The sequence below is a fragment of the Lepisosteus oculatus genome, chromosome 7, assembly GCF_040954835.1.
Source record: "Lepisosteus oculatus isolate fLepOcu1 chromosome 7, fLepOcu1.hap2, whole genome shotgun sequence".
NCBI classification, from domain to species: Eukaryota; Metazoa; Chordata; class Actinopteri; order Semionotiformes; family Lepisosteidae; genus Lepisosteus; species Lepisosteus oculatus.
Genome location: NC_090702.1, coordinates 29,040,181 through 29,062,674, shown reverse-complemented (window position 1 = coordinate 29,062,674; position 22,494 = coordinate 29,040,181). Strand labels below are relative to the sequence as shown.

General features: G+C 34.8%; 1 protein-coding gene across 1 annotated transcript in view; it reads left to right on the top strand.

Moving 5' to 3' along the window:
* The window catches only part of ano6 (anoctamin 6), a 50,490-nt gene extending 28,793 nt beyond the window's left edge, over positions 1–21,697 (top strand). The window contains exons 7-20 of the mRNA XM_015352937.2: positions 1,333–1,448; positions 1,689–1,823; positions 2,104–2,209; positions 2,645–2,705; positions 3,524–3,669; positions 4,976–5,053; positions 5,692–5,917; positions 6,711–6,880; positions 7,267–7,364; positions 10,744–10,874; positions 11,795–12,000; positions 12,702–12,919; positions 13,864–13,969; positions 17,103–21,697. Coding sequence (XP_015208423.1) covers positions 1,333–1,448; positions 1,689–1,823; positions 2,104–2,209; positions 2,645–2,705; positions 3,524–3,669; positions 4,976–5,053; positions 5,692–5,917; positions 6,711–6,880; positions 7,267–7,364; positions 10,744–10,874; positions 11,795–12,000; positions 12,702–12,919; positions 13,864–13,969; positions 17,103–17,318 — 2,013 coding nt within the window. The 3' untranslated portion in view covers positions 17,319–21,697. The remainder of the gene's footprint in view (positions 1–1,332; positions 1,449–1,688; positions 1,824–2,103; positions 2,210–2,644; positions 2,706–3,523; positions 3,670–4,975; positions 5,054–5,691; positions 5,918–6,710; positions 6,881–7,266; positions 7,365–10,743; positions 10,875–11,794; positions 12,001–12,701; positions 12,920–13,863; positions 13,970–17,102) is intronic.
* Positions 21,698–22,494: the final 797 nt, after the last annotated feature.

Genomic DNA, 22,494 nt, shown 5'->3' with positions numbered 1-22,494 from the left:
TAATTGTAAGCATACACTCAAAATGAACAGCCTGTCATTTCTGTTTTTAATGATTCGGTACGGTATATTTTGTGTCATTTCTGTAAAAGCATAAAATACATAGTTAAGTTTTGATTTGTTACTAATTCTAAGAGCAGATTTTTTCACCATAGTTCACCATAGTATATGTACCCCTTTAAAAGGTGTTTTATCTCACTTTATAACAACACATTTGAATGATAAGTAATTGAATTGTCAGAATAACAAGGCAAACATCTTCAAACTTCTATTTATCTTGCATTCTTGCAAAAGTATGATTGGCCGGGTTTCTCTTGAAAATCTTAAAATACACTTGTGAATAAAAAAAATCTAGTTTTCTTAGTGCTATATAAGTGTAAGGATTTATTTATGTATTTAGTCACATGGCTCAAGTCATGTTCATAACAGTTTAAAAAGGCATACAAAATATTTTTTCTATGTTTTATCCTCCAGCGTTCCTAAAAAATTAAAAAGTCTTGTAATTTCTAGTCCAATAAAATTAAAACTAGTAGTAACATTTTATCTTTTAAATATCTTGATCTACTTCTTAAAACCATTAAGTTCTTATGTATATAAACCAATTGTGTGGACGACTTCATTGGTTCAGAGCCCATTCACTGGTGACTAGTGGGATTCAGACTGGTGTTGCACAAATAGGAAGAAGCTAGTAGATGAAGGAGTTGGTTTATTGTTTTTGTTGCTTGCTATTTGGACCTTTCTAGTTCCACGTTTGTACTTATTTCATTTCAAATGTGCTCCTGGTAACTGTTTCTGAACAACTGTAAAGACCAAGGAGGAATTTGTCCCTAAGTATTTTTTTTTACTCCTAAGGAGCAATGTGGTCAAAACCAGAAACAGTTTTACATAAACAAGATATCCAATCTGAAGTAGTAACAATTTAAATTAAAGATCCACAGCAGGGTGTTATAAATTTGGGTTTTTTGTGATTTTGTTTTCACATATAAGTTTTCAACTGGGATTAATTTATCCATGTAGCACTGACTCATTTTTGTCTTTCACACAGTTTTTGAACTACTAACTACCTATTCTCTATCTCTCAATATGACTCAATGTATATACTAACTGGTATTGCAGTATATCTCCTTGGACAGCTGGTTAATAATCTGATAGGAGCTATCACCCTATGAATGATTGTGTGGATGTGATCAGAAAGATTTTTATGTGTTTTATTATTGGACAGTTTTTAAGAAAATGTATATGAGTAATAATGGTTTGCTATGCGTAAATGCAGTGTCATTGGCAGCCCCTCTTCTAAGGTTTTGAGTTTGATTGCTTTCTTTGTATCCTTTACAGTGCAGATTCAATGTGAAATCAGAAGACAAAAATTGTCCCAACGAAAGGTACCTCTTGTATAACGAATGGGCACACCCTAAGAGTTTCTATAAAATGCAGCCTTTGGATCTAATAAGGTAATACGTATCCAATAACTGATTTCATTTTTTGTCAACACTGTACAAAATAATATTGTCTACTGTTTTATAACCATTAAAATTGCTAATGTCTCGTACTAAACGTAAGAGTTCAAGGAAGAACTCTAACTCTGTAAGAGTTGTTGAATTTAATGTTTTGCATTATCTGCATACCATGAAATAAAAGGTTTAGAATAGTTCTACGACAGTATTGCAAATACAAGTTATGTTTGTTCACAGAAAGTATTACGGAGAGAAGGTCGGCATCTATTTTGCCTGGCTAGGCTTCTACACAAAAATGCTGGCCTTTGCTGCAGTAGTAGGACTGGGCTGCTTTATTTATGGATACCAAACCAAAGAAGTGAGCACCTGGAGGTATGGAAAGAAAGCTGTTCAGCACTTTGATGTTCTTCCTGGATATTTTTAGTCAGTTGTCAACATGCATTGCGGATTTTCTTATTCCTCACTCGATCTCTGGAGGTCCCTACAAAAGTTTATAGTTTTCTACCCCTGTAGCTATACCTCAGACCCCTGTGCTCTGTTACACATCCTATGTACAGAAAATGTCTCTGTTCTGCTTGCCATTAAGCATGTGAAGACTAAAAGCTGTAAGCAATGATTTGCATTAAATGGTTATTTCATTTCATTTTCAAAGCCAGGAGGTGTGTGATCCCCAGATAGGAGGCAATATTGTAATGTGTCCACAGTGTGACAGAGAGTGTGCATACTGGAGGCTGAACAGCACGTGCGAGTCCTCTAAGGTAGGTGTTAAATAAATCCTTGTTGATTCTAATTAGGTATATTTATTGTATGTAATTTTCTTCTTGTTAAATTTCCAAAATGTTTACAAAGGGTATACTGTTTTTTGTACAAATTTGTCAAATAAAAAGATATTAGTCAAACATGATTTTATTCTAGAAAAAATAAAATAACGCCAATCTGAAACCCAACTGTGAGATATGGATTATGTTCCTAATGAATATAGTCCTATTTTTATTGTCTTGGAGCTAATGGTATAATATTGTAGTAACGACATCTGTCACTTGTATTGAAAATACAAGGTTTTAGAACCTGTAATTAATGTGGAACAATGAAAGTCAGGTGGTCAAATCTATACAAAGGATGAACCTTTAAGTTTATATATGTATAACTGAATAGTCTATAAATGCAAACTAAATGTAAATTCTTTGTTTCAGAAACTCTGCATATTTGATAACTTTGGGACATTAGTGTTTGCAATATTCATGGCAGTTTGGGGTGAGTTTCATTATTAACTAAAGTACTTGGTGGCTGTAGGTTTTTGTTTTCATTTTTGTACTATTTTAAAGATTTTCAGCGATTAGTTTTGTTAAGAAATGAAAATTGATAAAAGCAAACCATGTTGCGAGAATCATATTGTGATAGGGCTAGTTCACAGTTAGAACACTGTTAAAGGAATATATAGGTAGTTGAGGACACCAAATATATTGAAAACAAGGGCTTCGACATAGAAATGGCTCATGTTATTTAAGCAGATAATTTCCCAGCATGCTTAGGTTCATTAAAAAAATGTTGGACAGGCCTGGTTGTAGGAGCTTTAGTAAACAAGACAGCTCAATGTGTTGATGTTTCACAAGTAACAGTGTTTAAGGTGATATCAGCAGACACTTTGAGGCAAGGACCTCTTCAAAGGGCAAAAGTGGGAGGAAGCACATTCTGGAGGATTATGAAATTCATGCATTAATTTGAAGTGCAAGGTGAAATGGGTGAGCAACACATGTAAACTGACTGCCAAGAGGCGTCAGTCAATCATAGAAGGTCAGATCAGATCGGTTTCTGGTGACAATTAATGATAGTCAGTGACAGTGACAATTAATGCAGTTTGCCAGTCAATCTGCCACAAGGTGTCTGTGAATTTCCTGCTAGGTGTTATGGTGATATTAATTAGATCACTTCTTGCTATCTGAATTCTTCCTGTTTAAGAGAAGGATAAATGCCAAGATAAGGAGTTTGGGGTTAGAAAGAGTTTACTTATGTTTTTGAAGTGCAAGTGTTTTCTCACTTTGAAAATAATATACACTTTTTTTTTTATCCAGTTACACTTTTCCTGGAGTTCTGGAAGCGATACCAGGCAGAACTGGAGTATGAATGGGACACAACGGAGTTCCTGGAGCAGGAAGAGCACCCTCGGCCTGAGTATGAAGCAAAGTGTGTTCATGAAAGACTCAATCCCATCACGAAGGTGAGGAGAGATTGTCTGACTTGCCTTGAGTTTATGATCATAAATACAGAGCCAATGGCAGACATGCCTCTGCATATCCCTGTGAAGAAACACTTTGTAATATACTGTACGTGGGTGTTATCTGTGCTCACCGCGACCACAAGGGTTCTGACAGAAAATGGTAATTAGTTATTAGCCCTCTCGGGTATTAAAAGTTGTTTCAAAATATATTTTTAACATTCCCACCTTTTTAAGTCTCAAATTCTGCTTTCTTAATTTTAAAAATATTAATTTAGTATATTTCATATTTATTCTTATTTTTTAGAATGTTGTGGAAATGTATGAAATTTTTGAAACTCGCATCCATGTTTAATATCCCAGTCATGAAATTAATCTTAATTTTTTCAGGTTGCTTCCCTTTAAAATGCAATTAGCTTTAGATCCCAGTTAAACATAATTTAAAATGTCATACTGTATATGTGATTATTGTATACCACATACATTTCTGTTCTGATGAAAAGAATATTGTCAGAACATCTTAGTCAAAAGCTGATGAAAATAAATGAACAATCATGTTTGTATATGTATATTTCTAGGTAAACTGAAATACCGTTTTTTAAATAGGATCTGGGCTTAGTATTTCTAGTGCTTTAAGAGGTGTTTACGTAGAATGTTAACACCCAGAGCCTGTGATAAGTGCAAAGTTGCTTGCATTCTTTCATAATTAGAAGAGCTTTGTTTTTTTTTATTGGGAACCCAAATCTGCAAAAGGCAAGGTTGAGTGTGACAAAAATAAACTCTTAATATGTGTATTGCTAGTTATCAGTGATACAAAAGCAGAAATAAATTAACTTTTACAGCTTGTTATTGCTCTGTGGCTAAACCTATTGTGTACCAATCAAACAAGTCTGCTTTACAGTCACTTCAAAGAAGAAAGGTAAATATCTCCACATCTCTTAAACTACACAACATTCTCTATCTACTTTTATTCTTTTTTTCATTAACATTTAAAATTCCATTTAGGCAAAAGCTGATGAGGAATGCAGTTGAATATATGCTGAAGTAAATCTGAAAATAATTGATTTTATTCAACTGAATTTATGAAATTATTGGAATTATTCTGATTTTAAAAAATGATTAATTATTGGTTCTTCCAGGGTTTTACTGTGAACTCTCTATGATGATGTTGTAAAATGAACAGTATGGCATAAGAGCACTTGATTCTTATGATTTCTGAAGGGAAATAGAATCCCAGAGAATAATATACAGTATGAAAAGACAAATGTTTTGGGGGGATTTTGTTAATGTGGATTGAACTTTCATTTAGGTAAAAGAGATGGTCCCTTATACAACTTGTGGGAAGTGCATGAGAGTGACATGTGGTATTGGGACGGTCTTTTTCTGGGTAAAGTATTCATGGTTTACATTCATACATTAATACATTATAAATAGAAAATGTACAAATACACATTATATAGTAATAACAAGTGTATCCCTTATTTGCTTAATTATTTATAATCTTATTTTCTTATTTAAAAAATTATTTGTTTCTGTTATTAATTAGCTCCTAGTGATTGGATAAGCTACTGTAGTTGGGTCAATGGCCTACTCTCATTTCCATTTTTATGTTACATGGGTAGGTTACCTTGCAAAATCTGTATGCGTGCATTAGAGTTGTGTAGTCCATAGGAAGACAGAAAGTGAGATATATAACTTCTTAAGATAAAATCTGTATACTTAGTAGAGACAATGAAACCTACAGAAGTATTTTGTAAAGGTTAAAGAATAAACCAGCCTGGTGACTATATTTCAGTATTAAAATCTACACAAATAAAACCAATCACTGAAGCAGGAGCAAATGTTCTTTTGAAATTAAGGTGTATAAATATACTGTGTAAACATATTAGTAATTGCATTGCTCATAATGTCATCAATTTGAATTTTGAAGTAAAATAGCTGTGTAGTTGAAAAGGCTCACATACACACTCATATATTATAAACTTCTAGATCTAACCCCCTGCTTTTTTGTGTTCTATTTTTTAGATCTTATTGATTATTGCCTCAGTAGTTGGAATTATAGTGTATCGTCTTGCGGTGTTCTTCTCTTTCTCTGCAAACTTGAGGAGAGAAATAAAAGAACTGGAGCCCTTCAAGGAGTATGTTACTCCCCAGATGGCCACTTCAGTAACAGCCTCTATCATTAGCTTTATCATCATCATGATCCTCAACATTGTCTATGAGAGAGTGGCAATCTTGATCACTGATTTTGGTAAGACGAAATCTAAAATCTAAATCCTGATCTTACTGAAACAATGTTTTGCAAATTACAAAATTACATTGAGTCCTATTGAGTTGGCTGTTGACATTCAACTCTGAATGTACACTCCCTCAGACTTAGAAATGTATTAAATTGATTGAAATGTTAGTTATTCATTGAATAAATTCAATTGTGTAAGATGTTAAGCAAAAAAAAAGATTTTCTTTGGTTGGTGTAATCCAAATTTAAAATTATGTTTTACTCTTTAAAGCAAACCTTTTAATTTAAAAATCATTTCAGAATGCTTTACTTTATAGCAGGAATCTCAAACTTAACTCCTGGGGGGCCCAGAGGGCCTATGGTTTTTGTTATATTGAAGTCATTTACATAGCTGGTCTAATTCTACATAATTGTGATACAATACACTACTTCTAACTGGCACTGATGTTATTCATAAGTGAATGTCTTGTGTAATCAACTGTAAAAAGATCATAAAAATATCTTATGGGTCTAAATTTGGAAAATGAGTTAATTATTTAATTGACCACTAAGGTTGGGGAAAAAAAAAGAAATCAAGGCCCCCAGGAAATTAATTTGAGACCCCTGTTTCATAAGAAAGAAAAGTTAACCATATTAGAAACAGTTTCTGTATGAATGGATATGAAATGCATAATTTAGATGCAGTAGTATTTAAGGTGTGTTAGTAATTTATATGTGGTATTTTTTAATAAATATGAAACCAAACACAACTTTGGTTCTTATTTGAGAACTAGATGCATCACTTTTTTAATTGTGCTATTTCTAGAACTGCCAAGGACGAAGACCGAATACGAGAATAGTTTAACCATGAAGATGTTTCTTTTCCAATTTGTCAACTACTACTCCTCCTGCTTCTATATTGCCTTTTTCAAAGGCAAGTTTGTTGGTCATCCTGGGGATCCAGTGTATTGGCTCGGGAAGTACAGGAATGAGGAGGTGAGCTCACAGATGTAAAAGCTAGACAATGAGGACATCCTGCTTATGGAAAGTCTACGTTCTAAGCATGAGTTTCAGACCCCCTTAGTTTGTGATGTAATACATATACTGCCCTCCAGAGAAGAAAAATAGGCAGATTCGAAGATCCAAAGCAAACTCTTCATTAAAGCAAACACTATAAGTTGTCAAATTTTACCTTTTAATACAAGATCATTTGCAGACTTGAAATCTGTAAGCATCTTCAGTTCTGCATGGAATTATATTGAAACAGTAAATATTAAAGAGCAGGTTAAAAATGTAATGCAGCACAGTTATTGTTAAGGATTTCAGACAGCACATGCATGTAGTATGTTCATTTAGAATCTGCCTTCTGTGTCTGAATGCAGTGCGATCCTGGTGGCTGCCTCCTTGAGCTGACGACTCAGCTGACAATCATAATGGGCGGCAAAGCCATTTGGAACAATGTGCAAGAAGTGCTGATTCCGTAAGTATAGCTATATGCCCCAGTACCTTCAACTAGAGCAGGGCACTGCAAGAATTTGTGCATTTATACCCGTCTCTCCGTCAAACCAAGTTTTGGGATTTGGTTTAATAGATGGTGTTTACAGGCAGCTGTATTTGATTGTCCACAGTTCAGATTATGCTGTCATACGTGACAGAGTCATTTGCTAAGATCTTTCCATGGTATAGTTCTTCACTTTTGTTAGCAAAAAAACCCTTTTGTCATCCCTCACGTCAGTGTTTGTAGTATATTAAAAAGTAGATCCTTTGAAGGATGTAAAAAAATCTCTTTGCATGTAATGCAAATTTAGATTATTCCTGCAATCTTGCAGATTGTTTCTTGCATAAATGTCTGCAAGGAATTAATACAGGCAGTTCCTAAACAAGCAGTAATTTTTTAACATGAATATTGCATGTCATGGACGTTTTGGAATAATGTTACTGCACATACAGTGGGTATTGAAAGTATTGACCCCCCATTGTATATAACTACAGGTTGTTGTGTTACCACTGGAGAACTCAATAAACTTACATAATTTTTTATTCATAGTCATACACCATCCTCTACAATACCAATGTGTTTAAAAGTTTAGCGCTAAAAAAATAAGTGAAAAACTTCGTTGAAAAGTATTCACCTACTTAGCATGATCAAATAAACTCTACTTCAACCAGTTGCCTTCAGAATTTGCAGTTTGTTGATTGGAATCCACCTGTGTGCAATTAAAATGGTTAACTATTCAGATTGAACACACCTGTTTTTGTCAATTTTAATTATATCTGTCAGTGTGAGTTTCTTCTGTTGGAAATTGCATACAAATCAATTAAAAGACGAAGGAGCACCACAGTGTACTGTTAAATTAATTATCAGGAATTGTAGGACAATAAAACTACACTGAATCTTCAATGACCAGGTGGTTTTCCACAACTCGGTAGCCAGGCTAGAAGATCATTAGTGAGAGAAGCATCAAACATCAAAGACCTACAGTGTCTCGTAACTGTGAGAGTCACTGATAGCTGAGGTATTCCACAAATCTGGGTAGTATGGTAGAGTGGTAAGGGAGGAAACCATATTTGGAAAAAAAACTCACATGAAGTCTCGTCTTGAATATGGAAAAAGGCATGTGGGAGGCTCTGAAATGATGTGGGGTAGAAAAAAAAACTTTGTAGTTTGAGTAATTTGTCCTTAATGCCAAGTGTTATGTCATGTGAAGAAGAGCACTGCTCATTACTCACAAAATGCCATTGAAAGATGGTGATGGCAACATAGTATTGTGTGGTTGCTTTTTGTATGCAGGGACTAGTAGGCATGTCAAATTAGAGGGCAGAATGGGTAGAGAAAAATATATTCAGATCCTGGAGCAAAACCTGGAACAATCTGCAAAAGATCTGATACTGGAGATGGATATTTCAACAGGACAAGGACTCCAAACACAAAGCCAAAGCAAACCTTGGGTGGCTTAAAAACAAGGTGAAAGTCCTTAAGTGGCCCAGTCAAACTCCAGACATAAATCCTATAGAAAATCTGAGACGGGAACTAAAGATTGCTAAACACCACTGCTCCCCCATTAACCTGCAAGAGCTGGAACAGTGAAGAAGAGTGGGTAAAAATTAAACCCACAAGATGTGAAAAACTAGTTGCAGTATGCCATAAAAGATTTTAAGCTGTATGTTCTGCAAAATGATGAGCAACTAAATATTAAATGCTTCAGGTCTCAAAGGGGTAAATACTTGTCCATGGTGGATTTTTTAAGTTTCTATTTTTCATAACATTTACTTTTACAATTAAAATGATTATGCCCCATCAAAATGTTAACTATGTTTTGTTAATTGTACAAAATGAGTTGCAATTTGAGGCTGTAACACAGCAAAATGTGACAGAGGTCCAAGGAGTCCAAAATCCAACTTTCTATACACACTGTATATATCCCAGGTGTGGTATTGGTATGGTAGAAAAAAAAGATAAGCTCACACATGAGTAAAATGAGGGACTATTAAACTGGTGTTATCCGTGATTAAATGGTTTTCTTCCTGTTTTTACCCATGTAAAATTTGATTTTTCAATGTTCCAATGTATGAATTAGCATATTCCGCAGAAGATAACATTAATGTGAAGTTTCCATATAACAATCCCTCTGCTCTGTGGGACTAGCAGTGAATCAGGTGTCATAAGATGAACCTGCTCGCTGGGTGAAAGGCAACTGAGACCCAGGGGAACTACTAGTACACTGAAGAGCTGCGCAGCCAGTGCGCAATCAGGAGATTAGAGCAGAGCACAGCAGCGTGCAGGCAAAATGGTGCTGCAGCAGGCTTAGGACTTGGGAAGTAAAGTTCATGTTTATGGCCAAGCAGACAGGGATCAAAAGCCAGTGAATCCAAGACAAAGCACAGTTCAGAGCACAAAGGGGGATCTAGAGGTATGGTAAGAATGAAGCATGGTAGATTTTGATCTTGACATGAGATGTTTTTCCATTACCCTGTGTGGTGGAGACCAAACTCACTAAATTCCTGACCATTATATAGGACAGGGCTGCTCAAACACAGTTCTTATTTATTTTATATCAATTTATTTAATGATTTGATGTTATTTCCACCTTTTATTTTATTAAGTAGACTAGAGGTTCAGTTATTTCACTTATACCATTTCTGCTTTCTACAAAGCATGACATATAAATAGTAAGTATAGCTATATAAACCCTTTGATTACTTAAGGAAAAGGCTTCGAATCCAAAGGGTTTCATGGAATTACATTGTAATACCCATAAATGTAGTGGGGTGTTCACAAATGATGTCGGTTTTTTTTTAGTTTTTAATATATTGCAATTAACTACATATACAGTTCATATGTAAAAGGAGAAAATAAATTATAATGACAACCATAATAGTAATTGCATATTTCCAATAAAATGGGTTGTACTCGCAGCTCTTAAGAAGCACCTTGTAGAATGTATCTTTTGTGACTCAGTGAGTAGGCAAATCCAATTATGTACTCACAACAAATAACATAACATCACTTTATTAGCCCTATACAATTTCTTGCATTAGGAATTTCTTTTCACAATACCCCAGCTTGCTCTCCATGAGAGGCAGACACACAGACAGGGAGAGAGAAGCATGGGGTCAGAGCACAGGGTCAGCCATTGTACAGCACCCCTGGAGCAGCTGGGGTTAAGGGCCTTGCTCAGGGGCCCAATGGAGTAGGATTCCTCTGCCAGCTGCAGAACCAGCAACCTTCCAGCCAGAGGTGCAGATCCTTAGCCACAGAGCCACCACTCTAACCGGGATGGGATTTGTTCAGTTAAGATTCTGATGTTGCATCTAATTAGAAAAGTGGCTTACAGTATGTATCGCCTTTTACATTTTAGATGGTTGAAGAATCTGATATCCCGTTACTGCATGAGTGTAGGATCAGAAAAAGTCATCCCACGGTGGGAACAAGACTACCAGCTGCAGCCCATGGGAAAGCTGGGCTTATTTTATGAATACCTGGAGATGGGTAAGCACCATTTTGAACTGCTTAGTTCTTGCGCCGTTTTATTTCCCATGGAGTAAGCAGAACAGTATTTGAGAAGTGCACTGCTATAGTTACATAATTGTTTCTTCATTTAGTAAAAAGTTATAACAAAACTGAGTTTTTGTAGTTTGGAATATTATTAATTTACTAGCCAAGAATATCAGACTTGTGGAGCTGTAACAAAAGACTTCATCCATAGAGAGGAGGAGGCTAGCATGGACTGGAATCTTGGCATTTTCTTGTTAGGCATAACACTTAATGATAAATGAGATATCAGCAAACTTGAAAATCTCTGCATTTGCAAAAATTTGTTGGTTTTACATAAATGAGAAAGGAGAAAATGAATAGATGTGAGTTTTAACTGTTGGGAAAACATAAAACACAATACCCCTCTCTTTCTTGCAAAAAAGGTAGACTTTTTTTTACAGTTAAAAGTTAAAATAACAAAATAGGTTTTGTGGGATCCCAGGAATGTATTTTATAGGCCAGGGCAGAGGATATCTTTAGACAGCCTGAAATCTCTCACCAGTACATGTGAATTCCTATAAACCTTCTCTGATCCTTAACCAAGGTTCCCTAACAAAGAAACCAAAAAAAGACTGCCATTCCTGTCCACAGGATGTCTGAACTTGTGACAGCTTTGAATATAGTAAAGGGCAGTACCACAAGCCCGGTCATATTGCATAAGTCTTGTGTTAAGAAACAGCAAGTGATTTTTAACTCCATATTCGAGCTACTGTGGCACAAAATGCATGACAACAGCATATCTAAAGTATAATACATCAGATCTGATGTATTATAAGACATTTTTATTAATAAATGGATCCACAGTACATTATATATATATGCAATACATTTTGGGTGGTAAGACCATTTCAATAACTGTGTTTTCTTTCATTTAGTGATCCAGTTTGGCTTTGTCACCTTGTTTGTGGCCTCCTTCCCTCTGGCACCTCTCTTGGCTCTCCTCAATAACATCTTTGAGATCCGAGTGGATGCCTGGAAAATTACTACTCAGTTTCAGCGCGGGGTGCCAGAGAAAACACAAGACATTGGTGCCTGGCAGCCCATCCTTCAGGGCATTGCCATTCTTGCTGTGGCAACAAATGTAAGCAGACGTTTATATGTTCCGTTAGAGTGTACTCTGTCAGCATGAGAATAGTTTTCAGTTCCTTACAAAAGGAGGATCTAAATAGTTACACACATACTGTAAACACTCAACAGCCAGTTCCGTGTTATGAAAATGAAAAAAAGTATATCCCAAACAGTCAGTTTAAAGTTTGTATTTACTTGGTACTTGTTGTACAGTACATACTTTTTTGTGTGTTTTGTACTTGCCACTGTTTTCACTGTTTATTGTTCCCATAACCTACTAGCATTCCCAGAAAAATAGTGTTGCAAATGGCTTCTACTATCTGACTGCTAAGGATCTATTTGGGGAATTAAATTTGCATACTGCTAAGCTCTGAAGCACATTGGTGGAGGATGGTCACAAGTCCTACGCAAATGTGTGAGCTACTCTGAAAATCTTTTCTGCCTGGCTTTTTTGTATTATCTTGGAGGTTTGTTTTTAGAAGGAGCTGTTTTGGATAATTATTAGAATAGTATAATAATAACTTCAACATATCAGATAACCATTAAAAACCATAAAGGTTGCAAATGAGAAGAAGCAATTAAGCTCTTTCTAGAATGTTTGGGTTTTAGTTACATAAATTAGAGCTAAACTGTGTTATACTTAATGAATCCAAATTTAGGAAAACATTCATTTCATTATTGTTTTTTTATTTCCATTGCTTTGTCTTCCCACAGGCCATGATCATTGCTTTTACATCTGACATGATTCCAAGATTAGTTTACTACTGGTCTTTCTCTGTGTATCCATATGGGGATCATGCTGAATACACCATGAGAGGCTATATCAACAGCACTCTGTCCATCTTTAGAATTGATGACTTTTCAAATGCCAGCAAGCCTTTGCCAGAAAAAAATCCATACTGGTTTGATACTGAAAATATCACCACTTGTAGGTAAGTATCTGATATTTAAAGGGATTTGAGCTTTGTAAACTGTTCGTCATACAGCAGTGCTATAGCCCAAATTACAAAATGCTTAAAATGTTTGAGATAATACGCTCTACAAATTGACACTCCTATACTCCAAAACAACTCCATTGTTTTGTTGTGCAAATCTTTGATATGAAGAATATACTGTATTTACCTCTACATATAAGCGTTCTAGAATCACACAAGTGACATCTTGGTTATTTTTGAATACCATTTAACAGGTCTATATAATACTTCTAAAAAACAAATTCTATTTTTTTCTACTGCTTCCTAAAAACAAATGCATAGTTCATAATTGTTCTCAGTCTATTGTTTCCTGAGGACAGTCTATGAAGCTCATGAAGTGTATTTGAAATTTATGGAACTAAGCTATCGCAGGTAGTTTTGTAAAGGTCACATAGCTCTTAGGATCTGCTGTACCAGTTGTTTCTCCCCATTTCCTATATAAATCAAATTTCAAGTTGTTGCTTTAATGACAATTTACAAAGAAAACAGCTTCATGAAACCTCAGTCTCATTTTCTATGGCATGCATGTAAGACAGCAGTATCCTATTCATTTACTCAGTCAAGCTTGTGCAACATAAATGTATATATGTGACTTCACAATTGAATAGAACACTTTGAATTTCACACAGTCTTCCATAAACCCCCAAGACTATAACGCTTTACCAAAGGAACTGACTTTGTCCTGAATGTTAAACACTACATTACAAAATGTTGAGCACTGCATTAATCATTGTAAATAAAGTAATGAGCATTTGACACTTTATTAAGCATGTTCTTTACAAACCTGCAGCATAAGATACTGGGAGATTTCAATAAAGGGATTGCTTACAAAAAAGAGGTTTACAAACAATATCACAACTTTTACAATACCACCTATTAACTGGTCAAGTTTATCTTTGTAGATACCGGGACCTCAGATATCCACCTGGACACCCCAGACAATACGAACACAGCATTTACTACTGGCATGTCATTGCTGCCAAACTGGCTTTCATTGTAGTTGTGGAGGTGAGTTATTATTTTTGTTTTGTTTTGTTTAATTTTAGTCAATTTGTACATATTGCTGCTTTTTTGCATAATCTTTCCAGACATGTACTGGATAGGCAGATAAACTTCAGGGGTAAAATACTGTATTTTGTATATTGTGTTTTTGATTTTGATTTTATAATGTGCCAACCAAAAATATTTGGAAAAATTGCTATTTTTTCTGCATACTACTTATGCAATTTGAGATGAAAAGGTTAATATGAGTAACAAATTATTTTAAGTTAATTTATCCCAATGCTTAGGTTATCCTAAAATGGGAAATGGAAAACAAAAAATATATTATTCTTAAACATTTAAAGCATAGAGCAAAAGTAGCAATTTTGACTTCTTTGTTCCAGTTCTTATGGAGGGCATTGTACAGTACCTCCCATTACAAGGGAATAAGCAGTCATTGTATCTTAACTAGATACCAGGTTTGCAAAACATTGCCGTCTGGAACATAGGATGTGTTAAGTTAATTGTGTTAAACAATGCAGTTGTAATCATTTGAAAGCAATATTATTGGGATGCATCATCATTCAAAAACTGGTGAAAATAACTGCATTATCATGTAAACATAATCAACTGCAGGACTTACAGTGCCTTGCAAAAGTATTCACCCCACGTGTTATTGTGTTACAGCAAGGAACCATGATGTATTTAACTGAGAATTGATGTCACTTATCAACACAAAGTACTCTATAATGTCAAAGTGAAAATCCAGAAATTTTACTAAATTAAAAATAAAAAACGGAAAATAACTGAATTTATAAGTAACTCCCTCCCCAGAGTTAATACTTGGTAGTAATTAAAGCTGTGAGTCTCTTTGGGTTAGTCTCTATCAGTGTTGCACATCTTGACACTGGAATTTTTGCCCATTTTTCTTGGCAAAATTGCTCAAGCTCCATCAAGTTGGAGGGAGACCGTTTGTGAACAGCAATTTTTAAGTTATTCCTCAGATGCTCAATTGGATTGAGGTCTGGGCTTTGACTGGGCCACTCCAGGACATTAACCTTTTTGGTTTTAAGTCACTCCAGTGTGGCTTTTGCTGTATGTTTCGGGTCATTGTCTTGTTGGAAGATGAATCATCTTCCAAGTCCCAGTGCTCTTGCAGATTCCAGCATGTTTTCCTCCAGGATTTGCTGTAGACAAGCATCCCCAAGCCATGATGCTGCCAACACCATTCTTTACTGTAGGGATGGTGTTCTCAGTGTGATGTTAGTTTTGCACCAAACATATAGTTCAATTTTGGTCTCATCAGACCATAGAATCTTCCTCCAAATTGAGTCTCTCACATCCCTTTGGGCAAACTCCAGCTGAGATGTGATATAGGTGATTTTTCAACAAAGGCTTTCTTCTTGCCACCCTTCTGTACAAGCCAGATTTATGAAGTGTGCGTGCTATTGTTGTCTCATGCACAGTTTCTCCCATCTCTGTCATGGAGGACTGTAACTCCTTTAGAGTTGCCTTAGGCCTTTTTGTGGCCTCCCTTACTACGGCTCTTCTTGCCTGCACACTCAGTTTTGGAGGATAGCCAGTTCTGGGCAGATTCAAATTTGTTAAATATTTTCTTACTTTCACTGTGATGGACTTCACTTTGCTTTGAGGAATATTAAATACCTTGGAAATTTTATTTTATCCTTGCCCTGACTAGTATTTTTCACGAACCTTGTCTGGGATCTGCTTGGGATGTTCCTCGGTCATCATGGTGTAGTGTTTCCTTGGAAATGCACTAAGTGGGGAAGCTCCCAGAATTCTGAAATCATGTGAAACACCTCAGCTGCACACATGTGGACTCCAGTCAAGTAATTATGTGACTTCAGAGGTATGACTTAATAAGTATTACTTCAGAGGTAATTTAGGTGTGTCTAAGCAAGGGGGTGAATACTTATGGATTCAATTATTTTCTGTTTTTTATTTTTAATTAATTTAGTAAAATGTCTGGATTTTGTTTTTCCACTTTGACATTATAGAGTACTTTGTGTTTTTGAGTGGCAAAACGTCTTGGGTAAATACAACATGGTTCCATGCTGTAACAATAAAATGTGAAAAAATCCAAGGGGGACTTTTGCAAGGCACTGTAAATGTGAGTCAAACACGCTAAAGGATTAGTGTTGCACATTGAGTGATTGAGAGGTGCTTGTTTTGTAATTCAAACTTGTTTACAGAATTAAACTAGGAAACTGCAAAAAACAAGCTTGAAAGAAAATCTGTATTTAACTGTACTCTTCTTTTTTATTGATTGAAGAAATTGACTCATTTCTTTGATTTTCTTACATTATATTTCTTTACTGTCTTTTAAAGATTGTAATGTGGTCCTGAACTTCCAAAGGTCTATGTTGGCACTACATGGCTTACACTAATATAAAGATTCCATAGCCACATAATCCATGATGTCTCATTGAACACTGTAGTTGTACAGTATGTGTTCAATTGTTATATCTTACAATATGTGTGATTAGCCTGTTGTTTGCTATTTCATAATTGTGTGATATGGGTAGGATTTTCAGAAAATAATGTATAGCCTGGACTGCACATTTAAACATTATTTTGGCAAGACCTTAAATCGTCATTGGTCTAAGCAACAAAGTTTGTTGGTTACTGTATATCATGAAAGGTAGAGTGGATTTCTTGACGAATGCTCTTGAATAGGAAAATATTTTGTTATCAATTCTATGAATGCCAAAAGAAGCACCCTATAGACAAATTTTGACAGTACAATGTTAATCCTTGAAAAAAACACCCTATGAACAAAATGACCAGACTTTATAAGGTTTTTTAATAGAAAATATGCATATATTCTATTTAACATACATTATGTCTCCTAATGAACATTTTTTCTGTCCACATCATGCTCATAATAAAATCACACCTCTGTCTATTACATGACACAATTGTTTTCCATTACATCTTCCTTGAACTATTCTGCCTGGAAGTATCAGTTTAAGGCTGTATTTGAGGCTGTCTCAACATTTTGAAGCTAGCCAAATAAATTATAGGTAAAAGGGGTATTGAAAAATGCACAGGTTCTGATCATTGGTGAAATTCATAGCAGCACTGAAAAATCAGGGTCATGTTTCTCTAAAACTTACTCATCTTGTGTTTTTATTTCCAGCACGTTGTGTACTTCACAAAGTTTATCCTGTCCTATGGTATTCCTGATGTGCCTTTAGAAGTAAAAGAGCAGATCAAACGGGAGAAGTATTTAACCCAGAAACTACTTCATGAAGCCAACCTCAAATTGGTGACCAAACGTTTGAAACCTGTGGCTGATAACATTCTAAGAAATACGGATGGTGAGTTTAGGCCACCATTTGTTCCAAGTCAGTGAACAGGAACTGTTGTCTAGAGGACTTTGTCAAGAAGAGAAACACATTGAGACTCTTGATTGTTATTTTTTAAATGTTGATATTATTGTAACACATCAATGAATATTATGTTTTTGGGAAAGCCTTACAATCTCAACAGAGAACTCACAATGAGAATTGCTCAAAGCACTGTAAAATTGTGGTTATATCTTGTATCTTGTGGAGGACAAGTCTTTTTTTATATTATAGCAGCAAGTGCTAGATGGCACATTAAACAAATATTAGGCAGCCTCTTCAGGGGTTACACTGTCCAAAGCCACACAAGTAACCTAGTCCTTGATTATCAGACCTACAGCTTTCTGGTTTTCTTTCTTTACTGTATGCTGGTTCAGAGACAACATACCAGATCCAGCACAGGATGGCCAGACCATGTAATTCATGATGCTGATAAAGAAAAAAGCATGTGAAATGCATAAAACAGTCACTAGCAAAACTGACTCAAGGGGTACAGTAAGTATTCTTGAGGTACAGTTTAGTCACACTATTGTATATCCTCAGTGTGAAAACTAGTAGAGAAGAAGTTGAAAGGGAAGTGGCAGATGTCTGCTCAGAGAGTACTGAAGTCTTTAGAAATTACCTTAGCTCATTGTGCAGAAAAAAAAGTTTCAATTAAATAGTAATTAAGGCTCTGTGTGTTAGCTTATGTGTAGAGGGCATGAAAATATAAAACCTGCCCTATTTTGAAGGGGTACATAAAATGTAAATGTTATGTGAAATGCGTTTGTCAGCCTACCTTATATTTTGTATCTATGATCATATATATATATCATCCAGCAAATGTAAAGTAAATTGACAATTAGTTCAGAAATTAATGGGTAAAGGTTCCACATTTGGAAAGTAAAAATGTTGTGCTGGCTGTTCCTTTGCAGCTCACACACTCACAGAGCTCACCTTTCTAAAGTCAGGAAGCATGCATAGTAAAATCACATACTTGGATTGGATATGCCTTGTTTTCGTAAACTGTAGCATACTTTCCTCTTGAAATTAATATGGGCAGCATGGATGAGAAAACAAAATCCCTCAAACTCCTACAGTATAAATAAAAGAAAACCACTCTATGAGTTGCCACTGTTGCACTTTCAGATCACCTAGTCTTTAAATTATTACCATCATGCCTTTGTTTTGGGAATCGACCACTATCCCCACCACTAAAGACATCCTGTGCTTTCTGTGCTTTGACTTTAATCTTTCACCCTAAGAAGCTGTGAATATAATTGTTTTTTGGGTGTTTTCCTGTAATGTCACACCTAGCAGAACGAAAAAGCGATTGTCATGTCTTGAAACTTTTTCTTGTTATAATAGTGTAAAAGTCTTACAGCGTAACAATACAATATTTTTGTTTGTTTAGTTAGGTTTTATTAATATCTGCGTCCAGGTGTATGTCTTAAAATGTGAAAAAATAAGTATGGTACAGCAGTTCTATGCCTAGTATATACTGCAGGGAAAAATGGAGAAATGGAGGAAAAATTGTGAGGTGAGAACTTTTAGTCTTGACCCTCAGATATCAGTGGTAAGACAAAGTTTCATCTGATATTTTACTTTATTAAACCTTTATAAGATTATGTACATTTTACTGGGGGTGTTTTTCTGACCTGTTGGCAATAGCCATGTATGAGTTATAGCATAATTTGTCAAGCCATAAGGAATTCTGACACTGTGTCTTGTCAGATGTTCTGTTCTAAAAACGTTTTTATTTAAAAATAATTTCTGGTATTGGATATTAGCTATGCAATATATGAATCTGAATGTATCTCTGCATATTTGAGTTGTCATATTCAACTTGCTCTTCAGTGTTCCTGTTGTTCATGTTTTATTTCCTTACTAAATATATAACTGGTTTTATTCAGAATTATTAAACAAGAGTTGGCGCATCCAGTTTGGGAAGTTTTGGGAGTGCAGCTGGATAGTACCACAATATATTGTTTCATATTTGTTTATTTCAACATGTATTTACAGCATTTGCACAATATAGATTTAGTCAGAAATGAAGCTTGTGGTTTTCAGCTTTTTTTTATGAATGCTTTTACCCTTTTATATTTGTCTGTAATTATGATGTACCTGCAATTACAGTTACTGCTTATGTATCTTTAGTTTTAAAATGGTGTTACTAAATAAGGTCATATCGCATAACTGATACCTCATCAATTAGTTATTTTTCTTACACAGAATTTTACTAGATGATTACTTCTGCAGTTTGACACATATAGAATACAAGAAACTTATAGTGCCAATTAAAGAATTTACAAATAGCATTGTATTATATTTAAAAAGAAGTCTTTATTATATATATGCTTAAATACAGTATATAAATAACAAAAATGCACAAGCAAAAAAGCCCTAATTAGTTACAGTAGGTAATTCCATAAACACTGCACACTAACATGACAGCCTCACGTGCCTTGAAGCCTTCAATGATAATGCTAAATGTATAAGATACTGACTTTGTGACTTGCATTTACATCCCCCGTGTGATGTTAATGGACCTAGAATTTAAAAACATGGATAACAGAGGTGTGTATACTGTTTAAGGAATGCTTCTTGCATTTGAGATGTTGTGTTTTTTAGTATTTATAACTCAAGAGTGAACCAGTTTATGTACGTCATGGTGCCAACTATTCAAAATTATAAGCAGAGCTTATCATTACACACACACATTTTACTTATTATTTTGACAGACGTTTTAAAGTAACAGATTGTTCATCCATGTCTATCAAATCCATTCTCAATAAATGCAGATTCTGCTTTTGTAGAAAACTTTAATTAGACCCCTGCCTTGACAACTCACATGAATGCTAATGCTTTCTTTTGCTGAAAGGTCTTGCCATTATTAAGCTTTTAGGCATGTTGTCATACTTACACCTGCATCAACACCAGTCCATGCAATCAAAGCACCATTTTCAGGATGAAAATCGATATGACCTGTGTGTAGTTAATCAGTACTTACCCATGGATTTTTAGGAGCAGAAATGATGGTATTCCACCCAGAACGTTTCCTGGCTCTGTGCTTGTTTGATGGTTCGCTCTTGGCTCCAAATCTGTTTTGTTTTTAACCACATCTAGTGGATCGCCCTTGTGTTTTGCTTGGATTCCCGTGTACTGAAACTGCCTGTCGGTTTTGGACTAACCTTGTATTTGGAAATTTGCCTGACTCACATTTTGTTTTTGGATTTTCCTTTTCACATTTTGTTTTTGGAACCCCAGCTCTGATCCCTGCTTGCTTTCGGTTTTGATTTTGTCTTGTGCTTTGGGTTGTCCTGCTTCACTCTTGCTAGCTGCTTGTTGGAGCTTGATCACCTAAGAGCCCCCTAGAGTCGTCAACTTCCACTTTCAAGACCACTGACCAGATCATTATGATTCGATGCAGCCTTTTTTGAGGCAGTATGTATTTAAAGAGTACATTATCAAAAAGAGAGAGAGGCTTGATTAACATCTGAGTACTAGGTATATTTTGTTTCACTAAAAATTACTTTCCTAGTAATTGAAATTGAAATATGTTGCATACCTCCACTACGTAACTAAGATGTAGGTTGTCAATACCCAAGTTTGTGGTGCTACTAGTGTTTACTAAAGTGTTACAGTAGGCTTTTCACACTTTTGATTAGTTGAAATTTAATAGCCACAAAATGATGACAAATTGTTTCTCTTAACTGAAACAGGCATGCAGTGGTTTAATTAGTAGATTTTGTGTATCAGGATCTTATGTATGTCTTTATCCTGTTTGTGCTTTGCATTTCTGTACCATTGAAATGGTTTCAGTTTTTAATGACCAGTTTCGTTACTGCTTAAGTGAAGAACCAGACTAAGGTTGAAAGCAATTATTTACATCTTACTGAATAGCTGAGCTATGCAAAAAAGAAAACCAGGCAAAGGAAAGGATATGTAAAGAAAAAATACAGAAAATAAAGACAATTGATTCCATGTAAATAAAACTTTGGGGATTTCAGTTCTTTATATAAAATGGCTAAATTCATCAATTGTATTGAACTAAGGATGTATGAATTTTCAAGTTTTTTTAAATGTAGAAACTGACAGAGCTTGCACAGTTGTAGTGAAAATGCTGCATTTATCATGTTTAACTTGTAGTAGTTTCAGCTTGTAAAATCTGTGGGCCATATTGGTTTATAAAATATTGCCTTTGTATATTAAAGTTTATTTGATATAATTGTTTTTTTTCTAACATATAAAGCTCACTATTTCTATACAGTATGCACTTCTATTGTGGAACAAATGTTTTTCAGCAACCTGTGGTTTATTAATACATGTCTTTTGTATTCTTATACAACATATAAATGCATACTATTTATATTTGTCTTTTTGTTTAAATAAAGAAAGGGAAAATGTATTTTGTCTGTTTTATTACGAAAATGGAAAATATTTAATTCCAGAAAAATTAATGGATCTTTTAAACAGTTTTAAAATTCTCATACATCATTTTTCAATCGAGTCTAATAATCCCAATTTATAAATTTAATTTATAGAGCACATTTATAAAGACCTTTGGAGCTTTTAGATTGACGGCTGTTTTTGCAGTAATAAAACAATGCAGAACAAAGATAGTGTATACAGTGTGCATGTACAGTACATTCTTTAAATAAATACATAATAGCAAAATGAATAAAATATTAGAGTGCCTTGTAATTGTTTTCACCCCCCTTACAATAATGCTACATTTTATTTAATTGCAAATTGATAATACTTGCAAAATATTTTTTGTATATGCAAAAAGGGAGTATTTTAATCAAACTATGCAGAAAATGGAAATCTGATAACTTTTTCCTAATTGGTGAAGTTAAGTCACCAAAGAAAAATCAAAAGCTAAATTACTTTGAAAATCTGTGCAATTAGTTGAGTTGATTCTGTGTGAAATAATAGCGGTTCACATAATTTCAGAATAAATACATCTGTAAAGTTTTTCACTCCTATTCAACCAAGAGCTTTCAAACTAGCTCAGGGACAAATTAGAAGTAAGGCACAGATGATGAGAAAAGTATAAAAAAAGTCAAAGGGACCGGATATTGTTATTGTATTATTTAAAGCACATTTCTCTCTTGCTTCCCATTTCCCTTAATATCAAGATATTACAAGAACAACTCATTAATAACTCCATAAAAATGTCCTCAATGTTTCTTATATATTGTT